Source organism: Aphelocoma coerulescens, chromosome 1 (assembly GCF_041296385.1).
Source record: "Aphelocoma coerulescens isolate FSJ_1873_10779 chromosome 1, UR_Acoe_1.0, whole genome shotgun sequence".
Classification (NCBI taxonomy): Eukaryota; Metazoa; Chordata; class Aves; order Passeriformes; family Corvidae; genus Aphelocoma; species Aphelocoma coerulescens.
In genome coordinates, this window is record NC_091013.1 from 87,531,608 (window position 1) to 87,546,669 (window position 15,062).

At 38.0% G+C, this 15,062-nt stretch overlaps 1 protein-coding gene across 8 annotated transcripts in view; it reads right to left on the reverse strand.

Annotated features, from left to right (window-relative positions):
• DLG2 (discs large MAGUK scaffold protein 2) overlaps positions 1-15,062 on the reverse strand; it is a 1,009,135-nt gene that overhangs the window by 298,995 nt on the left and 695,078 nt on the right. For all 8 annotated transcript variants that reach the window (XM_069015930.1, XM_069015936.1, XM_069015961.1 and 5 more), the window contains one exon: positions 5,292-5,461. In XM_069015930.1, the coding sequence (XP_068872031.1) occupies positions 5,292-5,461 (170 nt within the window). The remainder of the gene's footprint in view (positions 1-5,291; positions 5,462-15,062) is intronic.

Below are 15,062 nucleotides of genomic sequence, written 5' to 3' on the forward strand. Positions count from 1 at the left end.
GCCCCTTCTTTCATTTTAAGTGCTGTACCTATTACCTGAGATAAAAAGGTAACTTATGACTTTGCTGTGCTAGATAAAAGTGGTAAGTTTCCTCCTTTCCTTACTGAAAGCAGCACTTGTAAAAAAATTTCTTTTTTAATCAACCCTCTATTCTACTATTCTGAATGGAACTTTTCTTTTTAGCAGACATTTTGAAATATACATAATTGAACTGTATTTTTGTTTCAGCTGTATATTTCAGTTGCCGTTGCAAGCTGGGATACTATCTATGAAACAGAACACAAGGTATTTCCAATAAAGCCATCAATCCAAACTAAAATATGTCTATTCTTATGAAAAAAGAAGCATGAAACTCCAGGAAGCTACAGATGGTAAAGGACTACAGGACATTTCAGTAACAATCCAAGATAAATCTACAGTGAAATCATACCTTATACTGATGGTGAAAAATCTCTGCATCTTCTCAAGAAAATCCCATAACTTATCAGAGTCAAAAAATACACTGCTTAAACCATAATGATTTTTTTTTTTATTATAGTAAGAAAGCTTCGTTACCATCCACTGAATTTATTTAGTATCATCAAGAATAAAACAAAGAGTTACAGGAAAAGGAAATCTACCATGTGCCACAGAGTCACTTCAGTTCACCACAGAACACAATGAAATGGAAACTCTGGAACTGGTTATGCCCAATGACATAGTCTAACATTTAGACAGATATACATAACTCTCAAAATAAATGTGCATTATGCCCTTTATAGCAACCCCATTTTATTTTTGAGTATTTCATTGAGATATCTGGTTTAGGAGCTTAGTCTTTGCTGATTAAGAAATTTAAGATAATGATAGCCTTCCAGAGGGAGATAGAGAATTGGGCTTAAGAGATGCATTAATTTTCAATCTGGAGCCCCAAAACATAACAACACTCCAAATGGATTAAAAGAAAAGTTTTGATATGGCCCTAATTCTGAGGGCAGAAAAAGTAGAGAATTAATTGCCCCTAAATATGTTTTGTTAAGCACACAAAGCAGGGTAGGGTGGACCTCATGAGAATGTGTCACTGCCTGAATACATCAGGAATGAGCAAAAAGCATGCTTATAGAAAACAAAAAAGTGACAGAGCTGCTGGTCTGTCCAGAGCCTTTTCATTTAAAATGCATTGACCAAAAGGGCTGCTCCAGTCATCGCAGCAAGATCCCGACACAGCTCAAATGCTGTAATGATAGGCACTATTATCATGAAGGGTGTGGGAAAGTAATCCTACTTCTCTGTGACTTTATCCTCAAGCCACCAGAATACCCAGACAAGCAAAAGTAGCTGTCCTTTACGTCGTTCCTTTTTTGGGTGTTTTTAAGTCTGACATTTCTCCTTTCAAGTTTCCTGGTCCTCAGCTGCTCCACATACCCCCAACTTCCTTTCTGCAGTTTTGTTGTCTTTTAAGACACCACATTTCCTATAGAGGTGAGGTCAAAATTTTATTATCTGATCCAACACTGCTGTTACTAGAATCCTTATTTTCTGCCTTTGTTTTTTTTCTTCTGGTATATTATCTCAGAGCTTAAATTATCAGGTAGGTGGGCACGTAGGTAGGCAACGTATTACATGACCTCTGTGTTTCCCCCAAATTTCTGACTGCCAGAAATTTTCTACAATGGTATAAATAAATTTTTCTGCTGATTATTTAAAAATGAAATTTTAAAACATCAAGCTTAATTTCTATAACTAATTGTGCGTCAGCATATTACACAATGCTTCTGAGTTCAGTAAAAGTGTATTTGGAGTGTGATAGGACAGCATGAAAATCTTGAGGTCAATGGAACTTCTTTGGTTTAAAGTCCTCCAGTCCAATGCACTGGAACCCCTGAAGAGTGACTGAAGTCCACAATTCCCTGCACATACATGGTTCTTTGCAGGGTCTTACAGGAAGCTAATGCACAAGTTATATTACAAAGCCAGACAGCACCATTAAATTGCTTTGTTTTGAATGCTTGCACTTTGTTTGCTCCCCAGGAACAAACACTGCGGTGTGTGCAATCCATTCTCATTACTGCCAGTCTTGTTTCAATACAGAGCAAGAAAAGCATATGACTTAATGACAGGACTTTTAGTAGTGTCTAAATCCCAATGATTTTCAGTAAGAAAGCTGCATGTAAATCTTTCCTCTGTTAGCTGCCAGCCACTGCAGAGATGCTGGCTGCTAAAACTGGCAGTGACCTGGAAGTGACTGAAATAAAACACTGTTGGCCACTCAATCCTTTGCAAAGCCATACAGTGAACTGGATGCCTGACTGAAGAGACATGCAAGAGGCATATAGAAGACAATTTCCCAAGCACATGAAAGAGAGGAAGAGCCTGCAAGGATGACAGTCAGCAATTATCTTCAAGACACAGCCTATGGCTATCTGCCAGTATTCGCAATCAGGTATGTCAAAGTGATGATCAGCTTTAAATGCCTACACAGCTGCAGCTCTCTTTGAATCCTTGATTTTCCTGTTACACAACTCATTTGTGTTTTTGTTTACCTCCTTTCCCCCCAAAAATAAAACTAAGGGTTACATGATGCTAGGAGAGCCTTTTTGTAAAGCAACAAGAAAACTGCATGGGGACCTGCGTTCAGAAGGGACCTCCTGGCAGCACACTACTGTGTCCTTCCCCATCATATGCCCAAAGCCATCACCAAACAATGTTTATTTAACATCTTATGTTCAGGATACATTCACCAAGTCAATCAATGTCTTTTATATGGTGGTTGCTACCTACAAAAATTAGCACCCATTTAAAAAACCCAGCTAACCTATATGGACTAGTAACTCTTAAAAGCCCTCATCCTGAATATCTCAGATGAAATTAAAAGGAGCTCTACATAAAAAAGCCTTGCAAATTTCCTTCTTTACCGACTTCAAGTACTGAAAGATATAATCTACTACACATAGGCAAGCTAGGGATCTCTGAGTTTACTTGGCATTATGGAAGCCAAGACTTGCTTTCATGTGGTAAATTCTCAGGGCAGTAAGGAATGAACTCAGTAAATGCTGGGTTAAACACTGACAGTCGGGAAAAGAACTGAAGAGATATTTGCTACTCCAAGTTTGGTATGGAACAACCTTCTTGTCTAAAAAACAGATTTACTTTATTAACTTTGTGAGTATGAAAGAAGGAATGGTGTGGAAGCTACCATGCTGGTGTTCAGGTCCTGCTCTGGACGCCAAAATGTCCCAATTTGACTCTGAGAAGTAAGAAACACTGTTTATATAAATACTGTGGTTCTTACACTGCACAGTAATGGTTTGAAAGACTGGTTCACAGATAAATCACCTGAAATATGAGGAGATAAGCATCACAGGAGTGACTACGGCCAAGAGTCACAGGTTTTATTCTCAACTTCTGCTATGAGTTTGATGCCTCTCAACAGATAATTTTTCATGGAAGATTTTGAAAAAAAAAATCAAAGGAAAACTGCTACAGCTATTAAAAATAGTATTGGCAAGGTTTTCATCCCAACTATAATTTTTTAAATTTTTTTTTATTTTTTATCTGTGTATATACAGAAAGCATAACAGAGCATGTTTCCTTACTGCCTGAATTATGAAGGTAAAACCCCTGGCTTTTGCAGAAAACTAGCACATCAACTTATTTTTTATCCAAGTTTCCAGTTAAATTGTTTCTATAAAAGTAAAAATAAAAAAAATACATTTAACCCAACAATAAAATTCATTATTTATAGCACTTATCTGTAGTAAACTTGATATAAGAATATAGCTACAAAATATATTTTCAGCAGTAGGCAGCAAAAGTTCTTTAGCTTGCCATAAAAGGCACGTTTTTGGTGTCCATTCTTTTTTATGAAAATAATTGTAAAGAGAAATAGTTTCAGGCATACACTCAAAACAAACACCATGCAAACCCATTATTAGATAATGATTGCCTCTCTTGTCGGTTTCCACAATGTAGCAAAAATTTGGTCACGGTGAATACTTTTCCTGTTTCATCACAACCAGAAAGGACATGTTAATTTTAGTTTCTTTAGCCTTAGGTCTCTCAAAATGACTATCATATCACACACTTAGTTTAATTCCACATCTCTAAAAACACTGCCTGCACTTCTACTCTTGAGTTCATATGCACACAAAATACCATTAGAGATGCTTTTCTATTAGGAAAACAATTCCAGCATAACTGACCACAAGAATCCAGACATCTGGGGATTTACCATCAGATGCATGTTTAAATATATCTTACTCTTCTCCAAGAGCAGAGCGTAACAAATACACTGCAGTGTCAAATAGTGCACTGTTTTCAGTGTTGCACTATCTTTGTTAAGTATTAGAGGTCAATCTCAACAATATGTCTCAATATATTAAATATAGTCCACTACTGGTATAAAAAACCCCTATGGAGAAGCATACTATAATATTCACATGAGAGGACATATAAAGGAGAACACTAAAAAAGATGCAGATTATTCACTATAGATAAAACAGGGAGAGTAATTGCATGTGTACTGCATATATTAAAATACATGCTAATGTCTTCATATATATATACACATTTATCAAAGACCTTCTTATGAAATAGCTATTATGGATCAAAAAAAATTAACTGCTGTTCATTCTATTCACATCTACTGTGAAAATCTACATTTTCTTTGTCCAGAAATTAGCTATGAAGAAAAATGCTTCTAGAAAGGAATTTGGCTTTTTGTTCTGTAACCAGAAGGTTCTGGTAGAAGAGATAAAGCTGACTTAGACTAGTGAAGGTTTTGTGCTGGATTTGCATATAATTTTGTTGAAGGATAAAATAAAATAAAATTCCCCTATGTATCTGGGTAAGTTGGTATTCTTGTCTTCATGTTCCAAAGATAACTCTAGAAGAAACCATCATGAAGGTACAGAGGATAAGCTGGATAATCAAAAAGTCTCCTGAAAAAAGGAAGAATTCAGAAACTCTGCATTCAACAGAACCTTAAATGAAAGTCAAAGGTCTCAGTAGAGGAACTTTAAAGGTAGTATGTGTGCTGCCAATGTAAAGCATAGTATCTCTGTGTCTCTTTAGAAGGTAATGAGCCATCTCTGCAGTAAATATCAAACGAAGCAAACCACAACTCCTTGAACTCCTTTATATTTCAGGAAGAGATGTAACCATGAATTGAAGTTATACCAGCCTAAATTAACTCCATTTCAGTATGTGACGGGTCAACCAGTTAGCAAATCAACAAGGTCAGATGCCATTTAAGCCACAAGAGAGGTTAAACATCAAGTTTAAAATGGAGGTTTTTTCATTTTCTTATCTACCTTTAGGTCCTTTGAACAACTTGATTTCTACCACGGTCTCCAGTATAGGTCTTCTTCGCCGGACGTACAATCGCACTATGGAACCAGCCTCCTTTAGGGCCTCCACGGCTTTGCTGTGTGAGACTTCTGACACGTCAACCTCGTTCACTCGCAAGATGCAATCGTTGACCCTACAAGAAAAACAAAGAACCACAGGTACTGAATGCTTCAGCTGTTACTTTGGACTGAACAGAGTTTTGTCACTAGTGCTGTAAAATGAAGAATACTTCACTGGGAATCACAGAATCACAGAACATGATGAGCTGGAAGGGACCCACAAGGATTGTCGAGTCCAAGTCTGGCAGGTGACAGACTTAATGCCATATGCTTCACAAGCAATGAGACAGAGCACTCAGTCCTTCCAAAAGACATATCTCATTCAAACTGGAGTCTACCTAATCACTCACACCTACCATCCTCCTTCATAAATTGGGGTTACATGCACTATAGTGATAGAAATCAGTAATAAACAACTTGTCTTTGCAGACTTCATTAAAACAGTTCTGACTACACAATGTAATTGCTTTAAAACACTCATGCTGCATGCTATTACTACTACAGTTGCTCTTAAGGAAATCTCATAGTGTAATACAGAAGTTATCATAGTAAAAATGCTGTCCTACAAAAAGCAAACAATTTAAAAGAGAATGCTTGATGCTAAATAACTTAAATTCTTTATGTTTTCAACATTGACTGTAGGCTACAAGATCTGCTGTATGGTAATAGCTTGTTTTTTTTTCTTATTAGAATACTAATAAAATTCCCTCTTAGTTTTACTTTGAGCATTTACTACAGCATGTGAGGATGAACATATAATCACCCTCAATGTTCTGGTTAGATAGAGTTGTATTCTCCTTATCTGACAGATTTGTCCTAGTTGGAAAGGAAATCTACAACTTAAGAGCAGTAAAATCCATCTCCAAAGCAGCAGGCTAATGACTTAACTACTGGGCCATCCTTTTTTTGCAAATGAGGATAAGTGAAAAGAGGAAAATTCCAAAGAACTAGATTAATTGAGACTCTATTGCTCTTGTGGAGTACATTTGTTATGAGGTTCTCTAAGTACTTTGGGTACAGAAGAAAAAGGCATATTGTAAATGAATGTGTTCTTTTGCATGTCTCAAAGGACAATCAGCGAAGCAAATATGGGTTGCTAAAAATATTTCCATTTCTGCTATGTTTCTATACATAAAAATCAACTATCAAATGTTACTCTTTACAGCAAAAGATCACTTGATCTGAGTATTGATCAGGAGTCTTAGTACATGGAGGGAGAATGAAGCTTTACCTAAGTTTATCAGAATTCTGAGAATTTACAATGGTTTTTATCATGCTCTTGTGCTGCTGATTTTGTTTAAAATGAAGCCAAATCAATACGACAAAAAATGCAGTCATTTGAAACTGGCCAAACTTGGAAAGGACACAAAGTCGATACTCCCCTTCTGAGAAAAAGTACTATAACACAAGGTTTCCAGATGTCATTCAATGGTTGGGTTTCATGGTATGCTCCAACAGTGGAAGTTTTCATGGTTGGGAGGGGCTTTAAGCAACCTGGTCTAATGGGAAGTGTCACTGCCCAAGGCTGGGAATGATGGAACTAAAGGATCTTTAAGGTCCCTTCCAACCCAAAACAAACTATGCTACTATGATTCTATGCCTTTCCACATCTGTAGGCTTTTTTCTCCCTCATAAGGACATTAATTTTTCATTTTCAATAAATAAATACAATATTCAAGAACTTACATGCTTCAACAATATAAACCTAAAAGGATAAAAGCAAAAAATGTCAGGAAACCCAGTTTGAGAAAATCCTTTCAGATTATTAAGTGTATGGTCTTACCCCTTAGAGATAAAATTATTCTGCCCTTGCAAACAACTCCCCAGTGTGTTTTCCTGGCTTTATACTCACATGACAAGCATATGACAAGATTTTATTTTTGTGATTTCTTTTCCCATTTATTGGTGGATATGCACTATCCCTTTAAGTTAATTTCAGATCCTTACAGACCTATGCCAAGGAGAAGATCTGCCTCATAATCCAAGATGGCACAATACAAGTCCAACGGAAGAGATCCTAGTAGTTTCAGCAATACATACAGTACTTGTATTGTCATATAATCAGAGAAAGGTTTGGGTTGGGAGGGACCTCATGCATCTTTATGGCCCTTCTCTGTACTCACTCCGATAAGCTTTTCCTTAGAAGCCCCCAGAGCTGGATGCAGTGCTCCAGGTGGGGCCTCACAAGGACAGAGTAGAAGGGAAGAATCCTGTCCCTAGCCCTGCTGCCCACACTGCTTTGGATGCAGCCCAGGACAGGTTTGGCTTTTTGGACTGCCAGTGCATACTGCCAGGTCATGTTGAGCTTCTCATCCATCAATACCCCAAGTTGTTATTCTCAGGGCTGCTCTCAAATATTATGCACACACTTAGATTTATTTAAGTCTGTAGAATCCCCAAATAAGGTAATAAATTAGAATGAGTTAGGCAGCTTTTCATATGGCACACTAGCTCATCTAAATTCTTTAGCACAATGAACATATTCTACCAGACTTTTGTAGTATAAATCTGATATGAAGGACTCCAGATAGTTAAATATAGAACACATCCAAAACAGTTACAACTGATGGAAGAAATATGAGACATCCTTTGTTGTTAAGGGAGAAGGTCAGGGACTCAGGTTTACTGATAGTTGCTGCTATCTTCAAAGCAAATAAGGGCTTGTATTAAGGAAAAACCCTATTTTTAAGGGCTTAAATTTCACTATATTCATGTGAGTTTTATTTTTACTGTTTTCAAGAAACTGTGCAGACATACTTGAGAAGCTGATAAACGCTTCAGTCAACTTTTAAGTAAACAAGACGAGTAAAATCCTTAGGCACTTACTGGATATATAGTAGGTGACAACTGGTAATGATCATTCTGTTCCCTTGTTCTGTGCAATATGGTGCCCTGGAGGGAAACCCAAAGCAGCATAGTGTGGCAGCTAAGAGCCCCAGAAGACCAAATGGTCCTGCCAACACACATTAGCCCACTTGCAGCTCCATAACAAAGATAGCTGGAACCAACTATAGACTCAAGAACAAGGGAATAATCTGTACTCTGTGGATCAACACCATGGCACTGACTCCTGCAGTAATCCACAGGTCTTAGTAATCATCCAGTCACCTCCAGGCTAACTGGTATTAATAGGACAACCCTGCTTTTCAAAAGTAGAATTACCATGCCTTCCACTGCAGAATGGCCAACATTAATAGATTCTTTCTAACCAAAGCTGTTTTTTTTCAGTTGCCTCCTCAGAAAAACTCAAATTGATATGGACTTTATTTATTCTTAAGTCAGAGCATAGAAATCAAGGTAAAAATAGTTATTATGGGAGAATGAGTGCAAAGCTATGGAATATATCAGGTAGATATATACCTCCATATTGATATATCACATAGGCTACAAGAGTAAGACAAAGAAACACTAAACTTTCTCTTTATTCCTTTGTTCCCGCTGTGTCTAACCTTTATAGCCAAAGTTTCCCTGCAAAACTGTTGATATTTTCCTTCTTCCAGAACTCACAAAAGCACAGCACTTTAAGCAAGAACACAAGATTCTCAGTGGCAAGCTGAAAGGATTATTACCTTTTCTTCAAGAAAATAATTATAATTACATTATGTGACCTTAAGAGAATAAATATAGTCCATTAGTTAGAGAAGGATAACTCTCCCCCACTTTGTCTTTTTTTTTTTAAATTCTATACACACCCTTCCTATCCCATAATAACTAGAATTTACAGCACATGGGGTAAAAAAATGTACATATTGATACTGGTTCATATAAATTCCTTCCAAGAGGAATAATATTTTTTTTTAATTTCCACTAAGAATTCAGAACAAAAGATATCACATTTACTACAGCAGTCTTCAGATTTGTCTTTAAAATCATAGACTACAGAGCTAACACTAAATGCCCATGACATCTATGCACCTTAGGGCATAGTTTCCTTATGTATAATGATCCTTAGAGACATGATCCAATTTCTGTAGCAAATTCATGTATACTCTCAGACCCCTTCCTGATATTATAAAGTAGTGTAAAACTATTTCTATGTCTAGTTCAAAAATAAAGAGATAAAACTTACCAGTGAAAGAAAATTCCTGTCTGTTTCTGGAAGCTGGAGGGGAACTAGTGCTTATAAAAATGTCAGATGAAGGTAACAGCCAGTCCTAACTCAAAATTTGACACGTATGTGATTTATAATGAACTTCCAAATATCTCATGGTAACTACTGAAAATACTACTTGATAAAGGTTATGAGTGGGGGGGTATTGTAACTTACCAATGACACAGCAGAATTAGAACTGAACTTAATAAAAATTTGAAATCCCAGGACTGATTTTGATTTTAAAATACGTGCAAATATTGGTGCAATAAAATGGCAACCCAGCTGTATTTAACATGAAGGCACTAACAAGTATTGAATCTAACCTATGCTTCTAGCAAGAAGAGAATTATCTTTAGTTCTGAGGAAAATAAATAAGGACTAAACCCACAGTGTTTCATTTCTGAGAGAAAAGCATCATCCTTCAAGCCTCTGAATCAATGGCATGAATCTATTGCAATGAAACAAATTCAATAAAATACAAGCTTTTTCCCAATAATCCTGGCCTGGTGCCATCCCAACTCTTCATGTGCAACCTCCATCAGGTTCTTTTTTCATAGTCTACAAATGTGGGATTAAAACCTCACCTGCATACCGCTTCCTTTGTCTCCTGTTTACAGTCTAAATAAGCTTTCCAGAGGAGAGTTCTACACCTTCTTGGCTCATCTCAAACAGGGACCAGCCCTCATTGCAGCCCCCAGGCATACTCAGCATAAACATTGGATAACCAAACAAAGCAGTTCCCTGCCTGTTCCTGGCTCCACTCACCCTTGCAACAAGTCTTCAGAAGCGAGAGTTGAAAGGCAAGCACCTCAACCATGCACAAAGGCAGCTCTGTGTGTGTGAGCAAAGACAGGAACTAAACTCTTGCACAGCATTTCCCTAAGGAGATACACCCAGGCAGATGGTTTCTCCCCCTGTACTGGCAAACCAGTTTCAGCGTGTTGGCCCCGGGAGCCCAAAGGCTGGTGGATGGCTGAGCTAATGAGTTTTGCTGAAAAGCAGGGTGTGCTTGCTCAAGTCTAGTGCAGTGCTTCTGCAGCCTCACAACTCATATCAGCAACTGGAAAGATTACCATCCCAAGAACTGAAATTAAAAAAAAAAAATCTTATAAAATGTTTCTCATTTAAGTATGTGTGCAGATTTTACTACAACATAATGGAAACCCAGTTTGTTCTATAGCACACCACCTGCCTTCAGCCCACAGCCTCCAAACCCCATAAGGTTTTGGAGGGGGACCTGAAATTGTGTTGGTCACCCCCACAGCTCATTCCTTTGATTTTTTTTCAGTATTTTGGGCATAGAAAAGAGCCACTTATCCTTCCAAGTGAGAGCGATCTCTAGTGTATTCCTGCCTAAATGGCAGAAGGCAAAAGACGTGGAAAAGCATCAGCAAAAGCCTGCCCGTGTGGATCCAGCTCACTCCCTCTAGATCCATGCAGTCCCAGTCACTTTTCACATTCCCACACCCAGGGACATGCTAGCACTCCATCCTACTTCTTTGCCCTCCCAAAGTCTGCATGAGAAATAAAAAAGGACAAGTGAAATTCCTCCTTTGTTTACCAGGAGACCAGGGATGGTTCTGGAGGCAAAAGTGCCTACTGTAATGCAGTCAAGAATTTCAGATCACATCCAGGGGGGTTATAGGTCCTACCACCGTCATCTGCAGGTGTCCCACCAGAGGACTTTAAGCTTTATTTCAGTTCAAGAACCGGAGCTTGAATTGTCAGGGAATAAGACAGATTTCAGGAAATACTTCTGAATTTCAGAATGTGTTGTTGCCTGAAATGACTGTTTCCATACCCTGTTAGAGACATGACCTTGCTGAGACCTGAGACACAACCAGCACAGCCACAGAACTGTCATAAGACATTTACATTGATTGTCCTTTGCTGCTGCTTTAGTTACCCACAGATTTTTTTTTTTTTAAACAGCCTCTTAATGAAACACCAGTGTATTAAAGGGTTTGCATAACAGTCATTGAATTTAAAACCCAAGTGACTGGCTACAACATCAGTAAAAATATTAGCAGAGCACTTCCTTATCATATACAGCATCTCTTTATCCATCTCCTTGTGTTTCATTTATGACTCTAAATTCTATTTTTGAAGTTGTAAGTCAGAAACAGACTGCATAGTGCACTATGTAATTAGGAATGGAAAAGTCCCTGCAGCCTTTAGACTCTTAGGAGAAAATATATTTAGAAGCTTGAATATGCTCCTATTCACACAGTTTCAATAGAGGATGCATCAGCATTTCCTTTTTTTAATCTTCTTTTTTTCTTAAAGGCCTTAAACTCAGCTGTAAGACTTCACGCCAGACACAAACTTGGCTAAAAAGCAGTTTATTCACTGTTTAAAGGACTTTGGATCCTTTCTGCGTTCTACTCTGTTTCTGAGAACTTCCTGGGCAAAGCTGGGGCTTTCTCTGAGCCTTTCTGCCACCCCAAAGAGATCCTTTTGTCCTTTTAGGTGGAATGGTGGAATGTCTTTATCACAGGGTGTCAGTTTTTGGGAGTGTGTGTATATATAAATACACACCTCCTGGCTGAAAATATTCCCTGAGCTAATATCTAGAAACTGACCCCAAAGACACCTCATTTTACATCAAAATTGGCACAGTGAAATCCCATGCAGTGACATCCAAGCCAGCTCAAACACTGACAGAGTAGCTCTAGAGTAGAAATCCAGCTGGATCAATACCTTCTATACATCTACAGCCAATTACCACAGGTAAATGGCCATATTAATGCAGCTCTTCAATGCTGAGCTCATTTAGCACTACCTTGAGCTCCTGCACATTGTGACATGCAGTGATTGATTTCAAGAGGGGACCATTAGTGGCTCCCAACAGGAACAGAAATAGAAAAGACAGCAGTCACATACCTTTAGTGCAAAATCCGGTGCAACAGATTAAAACCTTGGCTGCTGGCAGCAGGATTGCTGCAGGCACACACCGAGGCAGCAAGGCCAGACAGCCAGCAAGGAGACCTGCACTGGAGCTGCCCTGCTGAACCTCCTTACCACATCCCTACCAAGGACCCAGTGGCTCACACAGAGATCCAGCCTCGGCCTAATGGAAACAGTGCTGCCCCTGTGGTCAGAATGATCCTGCTATAGGGAAATTTGGAGCTAAAATGTGTGAGTAAGGTGTTTGCTTGGCTAAATGTTAAGAGCTATATGAAGTGATAAACCAGACCGGGGGTCCATCTAGCCCGGGGTTTCTTTCCAACAGTGGCCTTTAGCAGATGTTAAAGGAAAAATATTAACACAACTTTTGCCCGGAATACATTTTCAGCTGCTGGACTTTCCTGAGCCAAAAATACTTTTTTCTTTTTTCCACTTAATATCGCTGGAAAAATTCTTCTTACACAAATTTAACGGTTTTCAAAACTCACATAAACTCAACATTCCCAGTGTATTTTTATCAATGAATCTCACAGCTTTGCTACCACTTAAAAAAATTCTCCTTGTGGTTATTTCAACCTGCTGCTTATTAGTTTCATTTGATGTCCCCAAATCCTTTTGTTAGGAGAGCAAACATAGGTTCTCATAATCATAAGTCATCATAACCTTCTACATATGACACCTGATTTTTCATCCTAAAATGCCTTGCTAGACAAGCTCTTCAAGCCAAAGGCATAGAGCTGAACTACTGGTAACGCTAATTTAATTTCAGAGATTAAAATCCACCCATCTTTCTATATATCTGAATGCCTCTTGGCTGTAACACCTACAGATTTACAACTGAACTCTGAAATAAAATGGAAAGTTAAGGTCAAAGTTGTTTTTCATGATGCTTTTTTCTTGACAAAATGACATTGGTTTATGTTGAACAAATTTTCCAGTCAAGCCAAAAAAAAAAAATTAAATCTAATAAGCTCTGAATGAAAACAAAATTGAATAAACTAAAAGATTAGGCAGTCAGAGAAACAAAAATCAAAACAACAATCTGCTGTCTCCAATGTAATCTCTCAGAAAAACAATTTCATTGCCTCTGTTTCCATCACTGAACCTGCTGCACTCTGTATAACATAATGCTCTCCTTAAATTGCAATCTTAGTCTTTCCATTACTCAGGGGAACATCCTCAAGAGCAAGATGGCAGAAATTCTGCCTGTTGCTTTGACTTGATGAAATTTTACATACATTACAGAAATTTACAAGAGCACATAGTGACAGGCCAGGGGTAATGGCTTTACACTGAAAGAGGGTAGATTTCGGTTAGATATTGAGAAGGAATTCTTTACTGTAAGGATGGTGAGGCACAGGTTGCCCAAAGAAGCTGTGGATGCCACATCCCTGGAGGTGTTCAAGGCCAGGCTGGATGGAACTCTGAGCCAGCTGGTGTCCGTGCCCATGGCAGGGGGTTGGAACTAGATGATCTTTGGATCTTCTTACCCAAACCATTCAATAATTCTATGTAATGAACTCTAACAACCATAGCAATGCATGCAGGTCCATGTAAGATTGCTGCTAAGCAGCGCTCAGGGCATCCATAAAGAGGAGACCCTGGTCCACAGCCTCTACCGGGCTTTCAAAACACCATGCTCACTGCAAGGTTGCTCTGGCCCAAATAACCTTTACTTGTCCTTGAGGAAGTGAAAAAACCTTGAGAGGAAAGAATAAAATACACTGATTTCACAGCCCCTTCAGTTTATTGGTCTGACTACTCTGGAAGCTGGAGCCTCATGCTCCCCAGAGAGAAAAGGACAGTGAATGTGGGTTTCCTTGGAAAGTAATTTTGCCACTACTTTTGTGAATGAAGGCAGCCTTGATTTACTCTTTCCCTTTGGCACTTAAAAGCAATTTGGACATAATTTTGCATCAAAAAAATGTTTGCTCAGCTTCAGTATAATATTCCTAAGACTTTTTAGACCTGGAATTTGTAGATAGCAAAATTTATGCAGTGATGCAGCCGAGTACTCCACTGAGAAACAATCACAAGGGCAAGGGAGACTTAAAAAATAGGTTATTTAAATTATTACCAGCCAAATAAAGAAACAGTGTAATTTAAAGATGTTGACACATGCACTGAAAACTTTTAAAAATGTACTACTGCCAAATGCACTAATTATTTGTATTTTAAATTATTGATTTCCAAAAAAAAACCTGGTAAGGAGACCCAAGGCAAATTTTAGCTGTAGGAATGAATTTGTTACTAGAATGTCAAAACTAATACCATTCAATGAGCAATCATGTAATTTAAGAAACTGCAGCTTCAAATAATAATAATTCTTATGAAAATGATTATAATAATAGTGTCACATTATTGATTTCCAAATCAATATTAACTTTGAAAGTTGGTCCAATATTGACTTGGTATTATTTCAAATCTACTCATAAAGAGAATGCAATATGGTCAATAATATTCAGGTGCTCAAAATGGCAGTAAATTCTAAATCAGCTCCAAATGTAATTCTCTAAATTCTCACCTTTGGGAAAAAAAACCCAAAAAACAACAAAACACCAAACCAAACCCCACAGCTAAAATTTCTCATATATCTACTTGATGGCTGAGCCAACACCAACACTACAAGAAGTGCCATTCTTTCTGTGCCTGATAAAAATCAGAGAGGTTAAAAA